The sequence below is a fragment of the Cetorhinus maximus genome, chromosome 5 (genome assembly GCF_964194155.1).
Source record: "Cetorhinus maximus chromosome 5, sCetMax3.hap1.1, whole genome shotgun sequence".
In the NCBI taxonomy this organism is placed as follows: Eukaryota; Metazoa; Chordata; class Chondrichthyes; order Lamniformes; family Cetorhinidae; genus Cetorhinus; species Cetorhinus maximus.
The window spans coordinates 151,144,918-151,164,000 of NC_135883.1; the positions used below are offsets into that span (position 1 = coordinate 151,144,918).

The following is a 19,083-nucleotide window of genomic DNA, read 5'->3' on the forward strand; positions in this document are numbered from 1 at the left end:
GGAAATCAAGGTGAAAGTATTTTCCATTCTGGCTGTTATTTGTGCCTTTTCTCACAATTATAAAGTCTTTGCTTAGATTATCCTGTTGGAACAATTAATGGAATCCAAATATAAACTTACGTTCCAAAGTGACTCAGAAAAGCTGCAATGTACTCTCTTCGCCTGTGGTAACCCTGAATGATATACTGCACCTTTAAATAAAGCGAAAACAAATGTAAATCAAAATAGTTAATATATTAACAAGACAAATGAGGACGGTCATTTCAAACTCAGAGATATGGTACATTATTTGAAGCAAAATATTAGAGAGCCCTTTTAAGATTTATATCCATTCCATGCTTTATTGTCTGTGCTTTTAAAACTTGCTGTGCTCACTGCGATGAGCAATGTTAGTGTGGGAGAATAGTACTTCTTCATTTTGCATGTTCCCAGACTCACTGTTTTAATTGGAGAGAAACTCAAGGGGGAGCGGTGGCGGGGCTGGTGTGTGTGTGGGGGGGGGTGCGTGAGGGGCCGTGTGGCGGTGTGTTGAAGTCTAGGTGTTTTTTTTTAATGGGTGAGATAGATTAAGTATCCCCTTAAATTTAAATTGGAATTCTTTTTAAAAAAAGCATACAGGTAGAAAATAACCATTCTCAAGGAAGAATACATACTAGAATATTATCCCTACACACCACAGTACTGGATATGTGGAACATATTCTAAGTAAAAGCAGTTGATTAACTTATTTAGAAAAAATATAGATCTGCGTAACAAAGGGATTGAAGTTAGTGAGGGCAATTATAGTCAAAAATTATTAAATACTCATGAAGTTTCTGGTTGCTACCATACTAACCAAGATAAAGGATGTTGTAAAGTAGTATGATGGCTTAGTTCCACAGGTTAGTAAGGTAGTAACAAGAGGACAAGTTTATGATAAACTACAAGAAAAATCGGTGCACAAGTTTTTGAATGTGGATTTGCTGCTCAAACTATTGTCCAAGAAAAATTTATAAATTCGTTTTTAACAAAAGATAATAAAAGATATGAAGGTGTGAGCAGGAGAGTGAGATTAGAATAAGAGGCTCATGTGGAGAAAAACAACATTTCAATCATACTGCAGAGATGAGAAGCAAATGCTTCTACTTCAGCAAGTAATTTCTGCATATTTTTAAAAGAGATTCATTCTTGGAATTTTTTTTATTCAGTGACGGGACATCCATAAGTGCCCTTGAGAAACTGACTGGCTAGGCGATTTCAGATGACATTTTAAGAGTCAAAGACATTGCTGTGGATCCAGAATCACATGTAAGCCAGGCCAGGTGAGGACAGCAGATTTTCTTCCCTAAGGGACATTAGTGAACCAATTGACAATGGTTTCATGGTCATCATTAGACTTTTAATTCCAGGCTTCTTTTTTTAAATTCAAATTCCACCACCATCCGGATTCAAACCCAGGTCCCCAGAACATTACCTTAGGTCTCTGGATTACTAGTGCAGTGACATTACCGCTACGCCACTGCAAGGCTTGTATTTATTACCCATCCCTAGTTCCCTTATGATGGTGCATCTTCATCTTGAATCATAGAGTCATGGAGGTCTACAACACAGAAAAAGGCCCTTTGGCCCACCGTGTTTGCGCCGGTCAAACAAGTACTTAACTAATCTAATCTCATTTTCCAGCACTAGGCCCATAGCCTTGTACGCCATGGCATCGCAAGTGTGCATCCAAATACTTCTTAAATGTTATGAGGGTTTGTGCCTCTACCACCCTTTCAGGCAGTGAGTTCCAGATTACCACCACCCTCTGGGTGAAAAAATTCTTCCACACATCCTCTCTAAACCTCCTGCCCCTTACCTTAAATCTATGCCCCCTGGTTATTGATCCCTCCACCAAGGGGAAAAGTTGCTTCCTGTCTATCCTATCTATGTCCCTCATAATTTTATTAACCTCAATCATGTCCCTCCTCAATCTCCTCTGCTCCAGGAAAAATAACCCCAGTCTATCCAATCTCTTCTCATAACTAAAACTCTCCAGCCCAGGCAACATTCTGGTAAATCTCCTCTGCACTCTCTCTAGTGCAATCACATCCTTCCTATAATGTGGATTCCAGAACTGCACGCAATACTCTAGCTGTGGCCTAACCAGCGTTTTATACAGTTCCAGCATAACCTCCCTGCTCTTATATTCTATGCCTCGGCTAATAAAGGCGAGTATCCCATATGCCTTCTTAACCACCTTATCTACCTGTCCCGCTACCTTAAGGGACTGGTGGACATGCACACCAAGGTCCCTCTGATTCTCGGTACTTCCCAGGGTCCTACCATTCATCGTGTATTCCTGTGCCTTGTTTGTTCTGCCCAAGTGCATTACCTCACACTTATCCAGGTTAAATTCCATTTGCTGCTGATCAGCCCATCAATATCCTTTTGTAATCTAAGGCTATCCTCCTCACTATTTACCACCCCACCAATTTTCGTGTCATCCGTGAACTTACTGATCAACCCTTCTACATTCAAATCTAAATCATTTATATATACCATAAATAGCAAGGGACCCAACACTGATCCCTGTGGAACCCCACTGGACACAGGCATCCAGTCACAAAAACACCTCTCGACCATCACCCTCTGCCAATTCTGGATCCAATTTGCCAAATTGCCTCGGATCCCATGGGCTCTTACCTTCGTTATCAGTCTCCCTTATCAAAAGCCTTGCTGAAGTCCAAGCAGACTATGTCAAATGCACTGCCCTCATCTACACACCTGGTCATCTCTTCGAAAAATTCAATCAAATTGGTCAGACATGACCTCCCCTTAACAAACCATGCTGACTGTCCTTGATTAATCCCCGCCTCTCCAAGCGTAGATTAATTCTGTCCCTCAGAATTGCTTCCAATAGTTTCTCCACCACTGAGGTTAGACTGACTGGCCTGTAGTTCCCTGATTTATCCCTCCCTCCCTTCTTGAATAATGGTGCCACATTGGCTGTCCTCCAGTCCTCTGGCACCTCTCCTGTGGCCAGGGAGGTATTGAAAATTCTTGCCAGCGCCCCTGCTATTTCCTCCCTTGCCTCACTCAATAGCCTGGGATACATTTCATCCGGGCCTGGAGATTTATCTACTTTTAAGCCTGCCAGGCCACTTAGAACCTTCTCCCTTTCTATGCTAATTTCTTTAATTATATCAAGTCCTTCTGCCTGATTTCCATATTCACGTCGTCCCTCTCACTTATGAACACCGACACAAAGCATCACTGGAGTCCTTGGAGGTTTCCTTCCCTAAAGGAAATTTGTGAACCCATTGGATTTTTACAACAGTTATGGTCACTTGTACTGCTACCAGCTTTTTAGGAACAACAATTATTTATTTCTAGCTAATCCTCCTACTTAATTTACCTCTATCCAGAGAGCATTGTTTTGAAGTTTTTTTTTTGGGCAGTATTTGAGCAAAATTAAAAACATTTTCAAAAAAAGTCTTATCTTCACTGAGTTTATCTTCATTTATAAGACAAAAACAAATCAGGGAAAGGAGTACTTTTAGAATGTGCATTTCTGTAAACAACTTGTGCTATTCCTGTAGGATCTGTTCATTTCAAATTTCAGTCATCCAAAGTGAGATTATCCTCTTAAGTACTTTGGGCAGAATTTTCTGTTCCAGAGACTAAGTGCAGTGGCAGAAGCGGAAGTTGGAGTGACTTCTGCTGGAGAGCGAGGCGGCTGAATATGAGACACCTTGTGCTGTTCAGTTAATTAATTATGCAGCCGCGAGGAGCACGTCGAATTTCGTGGCAGGGCAGGCAGGAAGTGGCCGTCATTTGATAGGCTCCAACGTCTGAACACATTTGAATGGCACCTGGACAGCCATTCACTCTTTCACTCTGCTCCTTGACTGCCCCCAGTCCTGCCTCTGTTTCACCCCTCCCCTGTGCTCAGCCTTGTCACAGCTTGTGTGACAGGCAGCTGATACCTCTTACTGATAGTGCAAAAGCAAGGCGGAAATGGGCCTTATTGACCTGAAAGTCCAGGAAGAAGTCTACCATGCCAGGCGCACACCACTTACGTACAGTTGTGAAAGTGAACGTTCCATATGCCCGCTGGCGAGGTGCATAATTTGGAGGGGGAACAAGGTTCTAGTATGTTGGGCTTTTAATGAGCATTCATAAGATACAAATGGGGTTCCCATGGGACACTTGACCTGCCTTTAAGCTGCCATGAAAGTTGAGTGAACAAGATTCCAAACTAATTTTCTAACTTTGGGAAACTGATTTTTGGCCTCCTGCCAAATCTTGCTCACCCGATGCCACGATTCCTGCTACTGGCAAGAGTGGAAATTTCTGCCCTAACTACTGTTTAATTAGTTTTCTACTGACATTCATTTTGACTATTTATCTCAACTAGAACATCTATTGTAGACAGTCTTTCATCTTATCTGCCCTGACTGGCCTTAAACCTATATTTGTGTAGCATGAAAGCACACTGATGGCACAAATCATTTTCCAGATGAATGGAGTTTAAATACCTACAAAGTAAGTTCCTAATCTTAATCACGTTGTTTACTATGTGGTGCTGAACACAGACCAGATGATTATCAACAGAGCAACATTACTTTTGTGATTGGTTACTGAGTGGTGCTATCAGAGCCTGTGGTCCTTAGGAATTGCTTGGGAAATGTAAAAGGGAGGAAGGGTTAACACATACACAATGTCAAATGCAAATGGATCTCAGAGGCTAAAAGTGAACTAATAATATTGCATAAGCCCTAATAATTTCTTCTATGGTTGGTTCTATACATTCAGCATGCGGTTTCCAATAGTAACAATCATCAAAGAATACAAGGCTGTATTGCAATTGTTTTTCATATGCAAATTAATGCATGAGAAATTATGTTACAACTTATGTACTATATTGATATCCAGCACATGGATACAAATAACTATCACTGTTTTGTTTAGTGAAATAGATCTGTTTGGGAGCAATTGAAGTCCAAACTAAGACTACATCACAGGCCAGCCAACAGCCTACAAAAAGCAAAAACAATTTTTCCTTGACTTCTGTTCTTGAACTTTTCAGCCTACTGTAGGAGATAGTTCCAACTGAATGTGTTTAAACACTCTTTACTGCGTACATTCTAAGATAGACTACAACTGAATAATGAACTGAATCTTATTTTTCTTAGTGTTACCTTATTGGTGAGTAATTGGCAAACTTGTGGCACATAATCAATGAGACAGCCACCACTTGGAAATGGTGGGATATGGAGAGCAGAGGTCCCACCAAGCGCACTGTAAAGGGATAAGAAAAAAAATTCTCTAAATGAAAATTTCAAAACAGGGCATATTATTATGGAATAACTCATGTAAAAAGTCATCACAAACAAATCCAAAATTAGGGATCGTTCACCCCAAAAGAAACCAAAGCTTGATTGCTCCTCAAGTGGTTTGACTCTGAACTGTGTGAAGTAAAAGTAGCCAGCAATTATCAAATTTATATTGGTTCAAAAGTCTCTGATGCTACTTTCAGTGTGATTCAACAAGCAACATTGGTGTTCACATTTTTTATCTGTATATAGCCTGAATTTCTTCCAGCTTGTAAAGACTAGCTCTTCAAAGCACCTTTTGCCGTAAAGAGATTGTCACTTTTAACAACATTGAGAATTTTGTTTTATATCTCTGTAGCAAACATATTCCTTGATACTACTGAATGCTGTTGAGTCATTGGGACGTGTACATTGTTTTCACATTTTAATTCTGTTTTGTTTGGTAAATCTAGATTATGACCTATATTTGAATGAGGCAAAACCTGTTCCCATGTTTTTTTATGATTGATGTTTTGGTAAAGATAAAAGGCCTTGTAACAGTAAAATTGGATACAAATGTGTTTTTTATATGCAATTCTATTCTTTTTCAATCAAAAAATTCAACACGAAGCTGTCATAATTCTGCTCAACATGAATTCCCTCTTGGTCTAATGGAAAGTGAAACATAGTGACACACATCTTGTAGTAAACTTGTCCTGTACAATTTGGAAACTGAAACTGACACAGATAGTTGAAGAAACAGAAAACAACTCCCAATAAATTATTAGTAGCAAAATGGAAAGAAATCCCCAAATTTTCTAAGGAAAATACCCGAAAAGTATGAAGGAACACAAAACAAAGGCAAAAAAAGTACCATGATTAAACGATGTATGAGAAAAGCAAAGGAAATTAGCTGCGATAGAGCCAAATGCGGAAAGCCCACAGCTCTCCCCAAGAGTCCACAAGGAGACAAACGAATGAGTTCTAAATGAATATGCAAACTCACATCATCTTATTCAAGAATACTACCAATTTTCCCTTTAAGCTTTGCAGCCATTTGGACACGTAAGTCATGCATTAACCTGAAAGTTCCTGCAAATTCCATGCACATGTCAGTCTCCTTAAATTATTGTGCATGTGTGTCCAAATAAAAATATTGAAGGGCCTGCACAATTAATCAAATTGTCTGCATACTACAAAAAAAAATTAGAGGTTGTGTTGCCTACCATCACCCTAAGAAAACCAATTCTAAGCATACCACCTGGAATCAGTAACTTTTATTTTTCATTCATAGGATGTAGCCCAGCATTTACGACCCATCCCTGACTGCCCTTAAGAAGGCAAGAAGGTGGCTAGCCTCCATCTTATGCTGCTGCAGTCCATGTGGCATAGGTACACACACTGCGTTGCCAGGGAGTTTATTCTAGGAACTTGGCCCAGTGATGATGAAGGAATGGCAATCTATTTCCAAGTCAGGATGGTGTGAGGCTTGGAGGGGAACTGCAGGTGGTGGTGTTCCCATGTGTCTGCCGCCCTTGCTCTTCTAGGTGGTAGAGGTAGCAGGTTTGGAAAATGCTGTCCAAGGAGCCATGGCGAGTTCCTGCAGTGCATCTTGTATATGGTACACATTGCTGCCATTGTGTGTCGATGTGGAAGAAATGAATGTTTGAGGTGGTGGATGGGGTGCTGCTCAAGTGGGCTTGCTTTGGCCTGGATGGTGTTGAGCTTCTTGAGTGTTGTTGGCGATGCACTCATCCAGGCAAGTGGAGAGTATTCCATCGCACTGCTGACTTGTGCTTTGTAGATAGATGGTGGACAGGCTTTTGGGAAGTCATGAGGTGAATTACTCACCATAGAATACCGAGCTCTGACCTGCTCTTGAGGCACAGTATTTAAATGGCTGGTCCAGTCAAGTTAAGTATCCAGTCAATGGTAAGCCCCAAGATGTTGATGGTGGGAGGATTCAGCATTGGCAATGCTTTGAATGTTAAAGGAAAATGGTTAACTTCTCTACGGTGATGGCCATAACTTGGCACTAGTGTGGTGTGAATGTGACTTGCCACTGATCAAGCTTGTATCTTGTCCAGGCCTTGCTGCATGCGGGCATGGACTGGTTCAGCGACTGAGGAGTTGTAGATGGTACTGAACACTGTGGCACTTTCAGCTAACACCTCCACTTCTGACCCTATGATGGAGGGAAAGTCATTGATTTGAAGCTGAAAATGGTTGGGCCTTGGACACTACCCTGAGGAACTCCTGCAGTGATGTCCTAAGGCTGAGATGATTAGCCTCCAATAACCATTAGCCACCTTCCTTTGTGCTAGGTTTGACTCCTACTGGTGGAGAGCTTTCCCCAATTCCCATTGACTCCAGTTTTGCCAGGGCTCCTTGATGTCACACTCAGTCAAATGCTGCCTTGATGTCAAGGGCACTCACTATCACCTTAATCACTTGAACTCAGTTCTTTTGATAATATTTGGACCAAGGTGGTAATGAGTTCTGGAGCGGAGTGGCCCTGATGAGCATCGCTGAGCAGGTTATTGCTGAGTCAGTGCCACTTGATGGCACTGTCGATTACATCTTCCATCACTTTGCTGATGATTAAAAGTGGACTGATGCAGCAGTAATTGACCAGATTGGATTTATCCTGTTTTTTTGCAGACAGGACATATTTGGGCAAGTTTCCACATTGTTGGGTAGATGTCACTGTTGTAGCTGTACAGCTAGGCTAGGGGCATGCCTAGTTCTGAACACAAGTTTTCAGTATTACCGCTGGTATGTTGCCAGAGCCCATAGGCTTTGTTGTATCCAGTGCTTTCAGCCATTTATTGCTATAACGTGAACTGAGTTAATTGGTTGAAGACTGGCACCTGTGATGCCAGGGAGCTCAGGAGCCCGAGATGGATCATCCACCCGACACTTCAGGCTGAAGATGGGTGCAAATGCTTCAGCCTTGTCTTTGGCACTGATGTGCTGGGCTCCCCCATCATTGAGGATGGGGATGTTTGTAGACCCTCCTCCTTTGGTTAGTTATTTAACTGTCCACCACATTTATGCATGGATGTGGCAAGACTGCATACTTTGATCTCATTCGTTGGTTGTGGGATCACTTTGCTCTTTCAATAGTATGCTGTTTTCACTGATTAGCATGCACGTGGCCCTACGTTGTACCTTCACCACGTTGGAACCTCATTTTTAGGTATAGCTGGTAATGCTCCTGTCATGCTATCCTGCACTCCTCATTGAACCAGGGTTGCTCCCCTGGCTTGATGGATGATAGAGTGCGGGATATGCTGCCCATGAGGTTACAGGCTGTGAACGAATAAAATTCTGCTGCTGCTTATGGCTTAAACTGCTACAAGGACGTCCAGTTTTGACTTGCTGGATCTGTTCTGAACTTAGCAGGGTGGCAGAGCCACACAACACCACTGAGAGTATCCTCAGTGTGAAGGCAGAACTTCATCTCCACAAAGACTGTGTGGTGGTCACCCCTACCAATAGTATTATGGACAGGTGCATCTACGTCAGGTAGATTGACGAGGACAAGATCAAGTAGGTTTCTCTTTCTTGTTGGCTCTCTCACCAAAAATTTGTCTTATCTTTGACTTGAACATATCCAATGGCTCAGCCTCCACAGCTCTCTGGGGTAGAGAATTCAAAAGATTCATGACCCTTTGAGAAGAAATTCCTCCTCATCTCAGTCTTAAATAGGTGACCCCTTATTTCTAGATTTCCACTCTTTCAGCATCTACCCTGTCAAGTCCTCTAAGAATCTTTTTGATTTTAACTCATGTCTTTGCACCATTTGTCTCTTTCTTCTAAATTCCAATGAGTTTAAGTTCAACTTCTCCTCATAAGGCAACCCCTTCATCCCAGGAATCAATCTAGTGAACTTCTCTGAACTGCCTCCAATGCCAGTACATTACTGTAATAAATATTTACTGTATGGCAGGTCAGCTCGGCCGAGTGGAAAGTCATGGACGCACCATGTGTCCTAGATAAACACATCTGTAGGAAGCGTCACATAGAAACATTGAAACATGAAAAAAAGGAGCAGGCATAGGTCATTCAACCCTTTAAGTCTGCTCCACCGTTCAAGATCCTCTATTTCAACGTCATACTCCTGCGCTCTCCCCATACCCCTTGATGCCTTTAGAGTCCAGAAACCTATCTATTTCCTTCCTAAATATATTCAATGACTTGGCCTCCACAGCCTCCTGTGGTAGAGAATTCCATAGGTTCACCACACTCTAAGTGAAGAAGTTTCTCCTCATCTCAGTCCTAAATTGTCTACTCCATATCCTGAGACTATGACCCCTTGTTCTAGACCCCCCAGCCAGAGGAAACATCATCCCTGTATCTATTCAGTCCATCCCTGTCAGGATTTTGTGTGTTTCAATGAGATCTCCTCTCATTCTTCTAAACTCCAGTGAATATAGGCCTAGTTGGCCCAATCTCTCATCAGACAATCCTGTCATCCCAGGAATCAGTCTGGTGAAGTTTCGCTGCACTCCCTGTATGGCAAGTATATCCTTTCTTAGGTAAGGAGACCAAAACTGCATACAATGCTCCAGATGTGGTCTCACCAAGGCCCTGTACAGCTGCAGTAAGACATCCTTGCTCCTGAACTCAAGTCATCTCACAATGAAGGCCAACATACTATTTGCCTTCTTAACTGCTTACTGCACCTGCAAGCTTGCTTTCAGTGATTGGTGTACAAGACACCCAGGTCCCTTTGTACATCAACATTTCCCAATCTATTACCATTTAAATAATAATCTGTCATTCTGTTTTTCCTACCGAGGTGGATAACTTCACACTTATCCACGTTATACTGCATCTGCCATGTATTTGCCCACTCACTCAACCTGTCTAAATCACCTTGAAGCCTCTTAACACTCTCTTCATTGCTCACATTCCCACCAAGTTTTGTGTTGTCAGCAAATTTGGAAATATTACATTTGGTTCCTTCATCCAAATCACTGATATATATTGTGAATATCTGGGGCCCAAGCACTGATCCCTGCAGTACCCTGCTAGCCACTGCCTGCCACTTCGAAAAAGACCCATTTATTCCTACTTTCTCTTACCTGTCTGCTAACCAATTCTCAATCCATGTCAATATATTACCCACAATCCCATGTGCTTTAATTTTGCATACTAACCTCTTATGTGGGACAAAAGCTTTCTGAAAATCCAAATGTACCACATCCACCGGTTCTCCCTTATCTATTCCGCTGGTTATGTCCTCAAAAGACTCCAGTAGGTTTGTCAAACATGATTTCCCTTTCACCGGCTGCAGAAGCTTGAGCTCCAGGTTTCGGAACTCCAGCAGAGGCTGGAGTCACCGTTGTGCATCCGTGAGACAGAGAGCTATGTGGATAGCATGTTTAGCGAGGTGGTCACGCAGCAGGTTAGGAGCATGCAGGCAGAGAGGGAATGGGTGACCGCCAGGAAGTCTAAAAGAACCAGACAGGCTGTGCAGGAGTCCCCTGAGTCTATATTGCTTCGAATCAGCTTTCCATATTGGATACTGGTGAGGACGATGGTTCATCAGGGGAGTGCAGCCAGAGCCAAGTCCAGGGCTCAGCTGTATAACAGGGGGGAGAGAAGAGTGGAAGAGCAATAGTGATAGGAGATTCAATTGTCAGGAGATCAGGCAGGCATTTCTACAGCTGTAAATGTGACTTCAGGATGTTGTGTTGCCTCCCTGGTGCCAGGGTCAAGGATGTCACAGGACGGCTACAGGACATCCTTCTGGGGGAGGGTGAACAGCCAGAGGTTCTGGTCCACATTTGTACCAGTGAAACAGATAGGAAATGGGATGAGATTCTGAAAATAGGTTTTAGGGAGTTAAGAAGGAAATTAAAAAGCAGGACCTCAAATGCAGTAATCTCAGGGTTACTTCCAGTGCCACATGTTAGTGAGCAGAGGAATAGGAGGATTGAGCGATTGAACACATGGCTGGAGAATTGGTGTAGTAGGGAGGGCATCAGCTTTCTGAGGCACTGGAATTGGTTCTGGGGCAGGTGGGTCCTGAACAAGATGGACAGGTTACACCTTAGCAGGATCGTTACTAATACCCTCGCAGGGAAATTTGAGAGTGCTGTTGGGAAGGGTTTAAACTATCTGAGTGGTAGCTCAAATTGGAAGGAAGTAAAGCTGTAACAAAAGGTAGAAAAGTAGCAAGCAAAATTAGAAGGCAGGTGATACAAAGGTGAGCATTATCTGGGCTTTAGAATGCAGAATAATGTTAAAAAGGCAAAGTTAAGGGCACTCTACCTGAAACAGACAGCATTTGCAATAAGGTAGATGATTTGAAGGCACAAATAGAGGCAAATGGGTATGATCTAACTGCAATTATGAAAACAAGGCTACAGGGTGACCAAGACTGAGAACCGAAGATTCAAGGATATTCAACATTTAGGGAGGACAGGCAAAAAGGAAAAGGAGGTGGTGTTGCGCTGATAATAAGGGATGGGATCAGTGCTTTAGTAAGGGAGGATCTCAGATTGGAAGGACAAAATGTGGAATTTGTTTGGGTGGAACTAAGAAACAGCAAGGGACAATAAACATTGGTAGGAATTGATTATAGCCACCAAATGGTAATGGTAGTGTGGGGCATGGTATTAATCAGGAGAGTAGAGAAACATGTAATACATTAATCATGGGTGACTTCAATCTGCATATTAACTGGGTAAATCTAATGAGCACTAACGCTGCGGAGGAAGAGTTTCTGGAGTGTTACGGGTGCTTTTCTAGAATAGCATATTGAGAAACTGACTGAAGAACATGTTATTTTAGATCAAGTATTATGTAACGAGAAAGGGCTTATTAATAATCCTGTTGTAAAAGAACCTTTAGGGATGAGTGACCATAATATGATAGAATTTTCCATTTTGTTTGAATGTGAGATAGCCCAATCTGAAGCCAGGGTATTAAATTTGAACAAAGGAAAATATGAAGGTATGAGGGGAAAATTGGCCGAGGTGGATTGGGAAAATACATTAAAAGATATGATGGTACACAGGCAATGGATAGTCTTAAAAAAATTATTACATAGTTTACAGCAATTATACTCCTTCAAGGCACAAAAACCTAAAACGAAAAATCAGTCAACCATGGCTAACAAAGGAAATGAAGGATTGTATAAGATTAAAAGAAAAGGCCTATAAAGTTGCCAGAAATAGCAGGTAAGGTGTTCCCCCTGGATGGGAGTCTAGAACCAGGGGACACAATTTCAAGATAAGGGGGAAGCCACTTAGGAACGAGACAAGGAGAATTTTTTTAAACTCAGGGTTGTGAATCCTTGGAGTTCTCTACCCCAGAGGGCTGTGGAAGCTCAGTCATTGAGTGTGTTTAAAGCAGAGATTGACAGACTTCTAAATACCAATGACATAAAGGGATATGGGGATAGTGTGGGGAAAAAGGCATTGAAGTGGATGATCAGCAATGCCATACTGAATAGCAGAGCAGGTTTGATGGGTTGAATGCCCTACTCCTGCTCCTATGTTCCTATTTTTCTACAGCTACTGCTGTCCAAGACGACCACCTGTGCAGGAAGTGTCACCAGCTGCAAAACCTTAAACTCTGGGTTTTGGAGCTCGAGCAGTGGCTGGAGTTACTGTGGCACATCCGCGAGGCTGAGAGCTACATGGATAACATGTTCAGAGAGTTGGTCACACTGCGGCTTAGGAACCCCAATGCAGAAAGGGAATGGGTCCCATTTGCCAATCGGTTTTCCATTTTGTATATTGGTGGTTCCTCAGAGGACAGCAATCAGAGCCAGGTTTGTGACACCTCAGGTGGCTCTGCTGTATAGGAGGGGAGGAAGAAGAGGGCAACAGCATTAGTGATAGCAGATTCATTAGTTAGGGGGACAGACACGCATTTCTGTGGCTGCAGGCATGACTCTAGGATGACATGTTGCCTCCCTGGTGCCAGGGTCAAGGATGTCACAGAGCGGCTACAGGGCATTCTTCTGGAGGAGGGTGATCAACAGAGGTCGTGCTCCACGTTGGTACCAGTGACTTAGGCAGGAAAGGGGATGAGGTCCTAAGAGCAGATATTAGGGAGTTAGGAAGGAAATTGAAAAGCACGGCTTCTAAAGCAGTAATCTCAGGATTACTCCCAGTCCCACATGCAAGTGAGTATAGGAATAGAAGATTAGAGCGATTGAACACATGGTTGTAAAGCTGGTGTAGGAGGAAGGGCATCAGATTTCAGAGGCATTGGGACCAGTTCTGGGGAAGATGGGACCTGTACAAGCTGGATGGTCTACACATCAACAGGACTGGGATGAATATCCTCACAGGGAAATTTGCTAGTGTTGTTGCGGGGGGGGGTTGTGGTGGGGGGGCTAGCGGTTTAAACTAGATTTGCAAGGGGCTGGAATCCTGAGGGCGAATTCAGAGTAGGGAACGGGAGCTGGAGAATTAGTAAGTGACTCTGAAAGACAGAAGCAGCGTAGGTTAAGAAGTGTACAGTACAGGAATATGGCAGTGTTGACAAGTGTATATGTAAATGCAAGGAGCATAGCAAATAAAGCTGATGAGCTGAGGGCACAGATAGATACATGGCAGCATGATATCATTGCTATAACGGAAACTTGGCTTCGAAAGGGGCAAAAATGGCAGCTCAACATCCCTGGATATAGCGTTTTCAAACATGAGAAGAGGATTAAAGTAAAGGGTGTAGCATTATTGGTTAAAATCATAATTACAGCTATGAGAAGGGCTGATATACTAAATGAAGCATCAAATGAGGCCATACGGGTTGAGCTCAGAAATAAAAAAGGGGCAGCCACATTGCTAGGAATGCACTATAGAACTCAAATAGTGGATGGACGTTAGAAGATCAAATATTTCAGCAAATTTCTGAGTGCAAAAACAATAGGGCAGTAATAGTTGAAGATACCAACAGTGTGAAGAGCAAAGAGGGCACAAAATTCTTGAACTGCATTCAAGAGAACTTTTCTAGCCAGCATGTAACAAACCCAATGAGAGGGGGTGCAATTCTAAATTTAGTCTTTGGAAATGAAGCTGGACAAGTGGATGAAGTAGCAGTGGGGGACCATTTTGGAGATAGTGACCATAATACAGTTAGATTTAGCATCATTATGGACAAGGACAAAGATAGAACAGGAGTAACAATTCTAAATTGGGGAAGACAAATTTTACAAAGCTGAGAGGTGAACTGGTGAAAGTGGACCGGATGCAGCTACTAGAAGGGAAAACAATGTCAAATCAGTAGGAGATATTCAAAAGTGAGATTCTATGGGCACAGTGTAGACATGTTCCCACAAAGAAAAAGAATTGCGCCGCCAAATCTAGAGACCTCTGGTTATTCAGAAGCATACAGCGTAAGATAAAGCAAAAAAAAACACTTATGGTAGGCACAGAAAGCTTAATACTGTAGAAAGCCTAGAGAAGTATAGAAAATACAGAGGTGAAGTAAAAATGGAAGTTAGGAAAGCAAAGGGAAGGATCAAAAAAAATTGACAGGTAAAATCAAAGAAAACCCAAAGATGTTTTACCAGTACATTTAAGAGCAAAGGAATAAATGGTCGCTTGTTAGCACAGAACTTCCAACTATTGCTGAAAAAAGACGTTTTGTTGAAGCTTTTCGTCTTGCACTCATCAGGACAATCGCAAGAATACCAATGTCAGGAAAGAAACAACTTTATACTGCATGAAAAGAGTGTGCTGATTGGTTGGCAAATGGACACTGATTGGTAGAAGTGTTGCCATGGAGAATGCACCACTTAATGGTGGCTGACAGTTAACTGCCAAGCATTGTTTGAAATTTAAACCAGGCAGCTTGTCTTTGATTGGTCAAGATTCTGCCCTGAGGACTGAACCAGTGAATGGCTATCATTTAGTTTGCTCAATTGAAACAGGCACAATGTGTGTACATGTTCTGTCTGTCTGCAAAGAACAGGGCCCTGTGTATTAATATATGTAGCTTCCAGTGCTTACAAATGCGCCACTCTGCGAGCCCAACTGACAATCTTAAATTGGTTGTCAGAGTAATTGTTAACAGAGAATTATTTAGCAAATGTTGTCCAATTGGAGAATCACATCTAATATTGGACACTGTGTTTTGAGTTTTGCAAGCATGGGCTGGTTGGGCATGGTTTGTACCTTGCCCATTGGGAACAGCAGAAGGGACATGCTGTTTGGCACCACCAGTCTTCGGGACCTACAGCCTACATACCTAGCATCACACTGACACTGAAATTCATATACCACATTACTCATTTGTGTGATAGGCAGAACATCTTTTTGACTTGACGGCAGCATCCTGTTAGTGGCGAATATCACTTGTGTTGCTACTGATGTTCTTATGATTGTCCTGATGAGTGCAAGATGAAAAGCTTCGACAAAATATCTTTTTACAGCAATAAACAAGAGAATAACTAAGGAAAGGGTAGGGCCCATCAGAAATGTACATGGTAACTTGTACGTTGATGCTGAAGAAGTGGGCAGGGTTCTCAATGAGTACGTTGTCTCTGTCTTCACTAAGGAGAGGGATGATGCAGACATTCTAGTTAAGGAGGAGGAGTATGAAATATTAGATACAATAAGCATAATGAAAAAGGAAGTACTGGAGGGACTGGCATCCCTGAAGGTGGATAAATCACCAGGGCGGATGGATTGTATCCCAGGCTGTTAAAGGAAGCCAGGGAGGAAATAGTGGATGCTCCGAGGATCATGTTCCTCATTAGATACAGGCAAGGTTCCAAAGAATTGGAGGTCTGCAAGCGTTGTACCAATATTCAAAAAGGGTGCAAGGCATAGGCCAGAAAATTATAGCCCAGTCAGTCTGACTTTGATGACAGGATAAACTGTCACTTAGAAAGGCACAGGTTGATTAGGAATAGTCAGCATGGTTTTGTTAGGGGAAGATCATGTCTTACAAACTTAATTGAAATTTTTGAGGAAGTAACAAGGAGGATCGATGAGGATAATGCAGTGGATATTGTCTACATGGATTTTAATAAGACATTTGACAAGGTCCCACGTGGCAGACATGTCAGAAAGGTGAGATCCCGTAGGATACAGGGGAAAGTGGTGAGTTGGATCCAAAATTGGCTTATCGACAGGAAACTACAGGTAATGGTCGATGGATGATTTTGCGAATGGAAATCCAGTGGCATTCCACAGGGCTCAGTGTTGGGGCCCTTGCTGTTTTGTTGTATATATTAATGATTTGGACTTAAATGTGGGAGGCATGATTGGGAAATTTGCAAATGACACAAAAATTGGCATGTAGTTGATAGTGAAGAAGATAGCTGTTGTCTCCAGAATGATATCAACCGTTTGGTTGAGTGGGCAGAAAATGGCAAATGGAATTCAATCAGGAAAAGTGTAATGCATTTGGGGAGGGAAAACAAAGCAAGGAAATACTCAATAAGTGGGAAGATATTGAGAGGGGTTGAGGAAGTGAGAGACTTTGGAGTGCATGCCCACAGGTCCCTGAAAGTGGCAGGGCAGGTGGATAAGGTGGTAAAGAAAGCATATGGAATGCTTTCCTTTATTGGACAAGGTACTGAATACAAAAGCAGAGATGTAATGATGGAATTGTATAAAACGCTGGTCAGGCCACAGCTGGAATTTTGTGTACAGTTCTGGTTATCACACTACAGGAAAGACATAACTGCTCTGCAGAGAGTACAGAGATTTACATGAATGTTGGCAGGGATGGAAAATTGCAGCTATGAGCAAAGATTGGATAGGCTAGGGTTGTTTCCCTTAGAACACAGGAGGCTGAGGGGTAATCTAATTGAGGTGTACAAAAATATGAGGGGCCTAGATAGGGCAGACAAGAAAGACCCGTTTCCCCTAGCTGATGGGTCAATTACCAGGGGCCATAGATTTAAGGTCCACCAAGAGGGTTGATGGGCGTCTGGAATTTGCTGCCTAAATTGGTGGTTGAGGCTGAAACGTTCAACTCATTTCAAAGGTACCTGGATCTGCACCTGAAGTGCTCTAACCTGCAAGGCTATGGACCAGGTGCCGGAAAGTGGAATTAAAAATGAGTGGCTAGTTTCTTTTTTTCTCTTTTTTTGGCCAGTGCAGACACGATAGGCTGAATGGCCTCTATCTGCGCTGTCACTTTTCTATGGTTCTAAATAAGGAGATCAAAACTGTACCCAGTACTCGAGGTGTGATTTCACCAGCGCCCTGTACAACTGTAACAAGATTTCTCTAGTTTTATACTCCATCTGCCTTGCTAGAAAGGCCAATATTCCATTTGCCTTCCTAATTTCCTGTATGAGGACTCCCAGATCCCTCTGTACCATAGCATTCTGTAGTCCCAATCCATTTAATAATAATTTGCTTTCCTGTTCTTCCTACCAAAATGGATAAATGCACTTTCCCACATTATACTCCATTTGTCATTTTTTTGTCCACTCAGTTAACCTATCTATATGTCTATATTTGTGTTCTTTTCCCAACTTACTTTCCCACATCGTACTGTAGCTTCAGCAAAACGTAAGTATTTGGGATCCCAGCAATGCTTCCTCTGGCATCCCAATAGTTACATTTACCAACCCTGAAATGACCCATTTACCCCCAATCTACTATACACTATACTTTTGAAGTGCAATTGTTAGTAAATGTACAAAGTGAAGCCTTGCAAGCAACTTTAGTGATGTTGGTTGAGTGATAAATGTTAGTTGGGATACCAACCAAACTTCTTTGCTTTTCTTCAAATAGTGCTGTGGAATCTTACAGCAATGCGGCACGCCATTTTGATTATGTGCTCAAGTTTCTGGTGTGGAGCTTGTACCAATTACCTCCTGAGACAAGTTTGCGTCCAATGAGTCAAGGCTAACACACACACCACCTTAACAAATACTTAGCCACCCAAATGGTAAACACAGCTTGCTTATCAAAATGGGTGTGTGATATTTTTAACAAATATGAAGAACTTGTCATGGAGAATGCTGAATTATTTTGCGAATTTTCAATGTGGGGTGGGGTGGGTGGGGGAAGGGATTACATTTGATAACTTTGAAAATGGTCAAGGGCATTGCAATGCGCAAATAACTTGCACCTGTTGACAGCAATTTTGGGAGCGTGCCAACTTCATGCTCCTGCACTTTTCAATGATTTCAGCGTCTAGCCAGCTTGAACTGTGCTGTTGATTGACTGGGTGCATGAGCAGGAGGCAAATATTGTAGGTGACTAGACAGTTAAAGCTGCAATTCTTAAAGCTAGCCTGCACCTTAGAAGGAAGATGCATTGCGGTAGGAGCAGATATTGGCAGTCATAGAGAAAGTGAAACTCTAAAGAAGAGTCATACAAACTCAAAACGTTAACTCTGTTTCTCTCTCACAGACCTGCTGAGTTTTTTGCAGCATTTTCTGTTTTTAATACAAAAATATGACCTGGGAAACACTGAATAAAGACACAGCAGGGGAGACAGCAGGCTCTCAGGTTTTCAGATGCAGCACTGGAGGCCGGGTCGGAAGAAGTGAAAGCAGGGGGCCGGGAGGCTCTTTGGACATGCACTTAGAAAACAGTGGGAGCAGAACATGCATGACCTTATGAGTGGTCAAAGGCATCTTCAAATGCCATGCCCTACTGACTGCATGACTAGACTCAGACACTGCTCAATTCATTACATCCACATCACTCACCTACCAACAATCTCTTGCAATCAGGCCTCGTATCCGACATTCAAATGCTTCACGGCACACTCAGACACTTAATACCATTGCAAACCTTACACCCACATCTCAAAGCTTGCACGCTGCCAGCTATTCAACAATGAAAGCCAAATCACTCAAACAGATGGC

At 42.4% G+C, this 19,083-nt stretch overlaps 1 protein-coding gene and 1 long non-coding RNA gene across 10 annotated transcripts in view; one reads left to right on the forward strand and one right to left on the reverse strand.

Moving 5' to 3' along the window:
- Positions 1 to 19,083, forward strand: part of LOC144681026 (uncharacterized) — a 119,430-nt gene that overhangs the window by 76,936 nt on the left and 23,411 nt on the right. The gene's annotated exons all lie outside the window — the stretch shown is intronic.
- babam2 (BRISC and BRCA1 A complex member 2) overlaps positions 1 to 19,083 on the reverse strand; it is a 205,920-nt gene that overhangs the window by 24,863 nt on the left and 161,974 nt on the right. For all 7 annotated transcript variants that reach the window (XM_078542699.1, XM_078542698.1, XM_078542696.1 and 4 more), the window contains 2 exons: positions 5,163 to 5,262; positions 121 to 191 (listed from right to left, as the gene is read on the reverse strand). In XM_078542699.1, the coding sequence (XP_078398825.1) occupies positions 121 to 191; positions 5,163 to 5,262 (171 nt within the window). The remainder of the gene's footprint in view (positions 1 to 120; positions 192 to 5,162; positions 5,263 to 19,083) is intronic.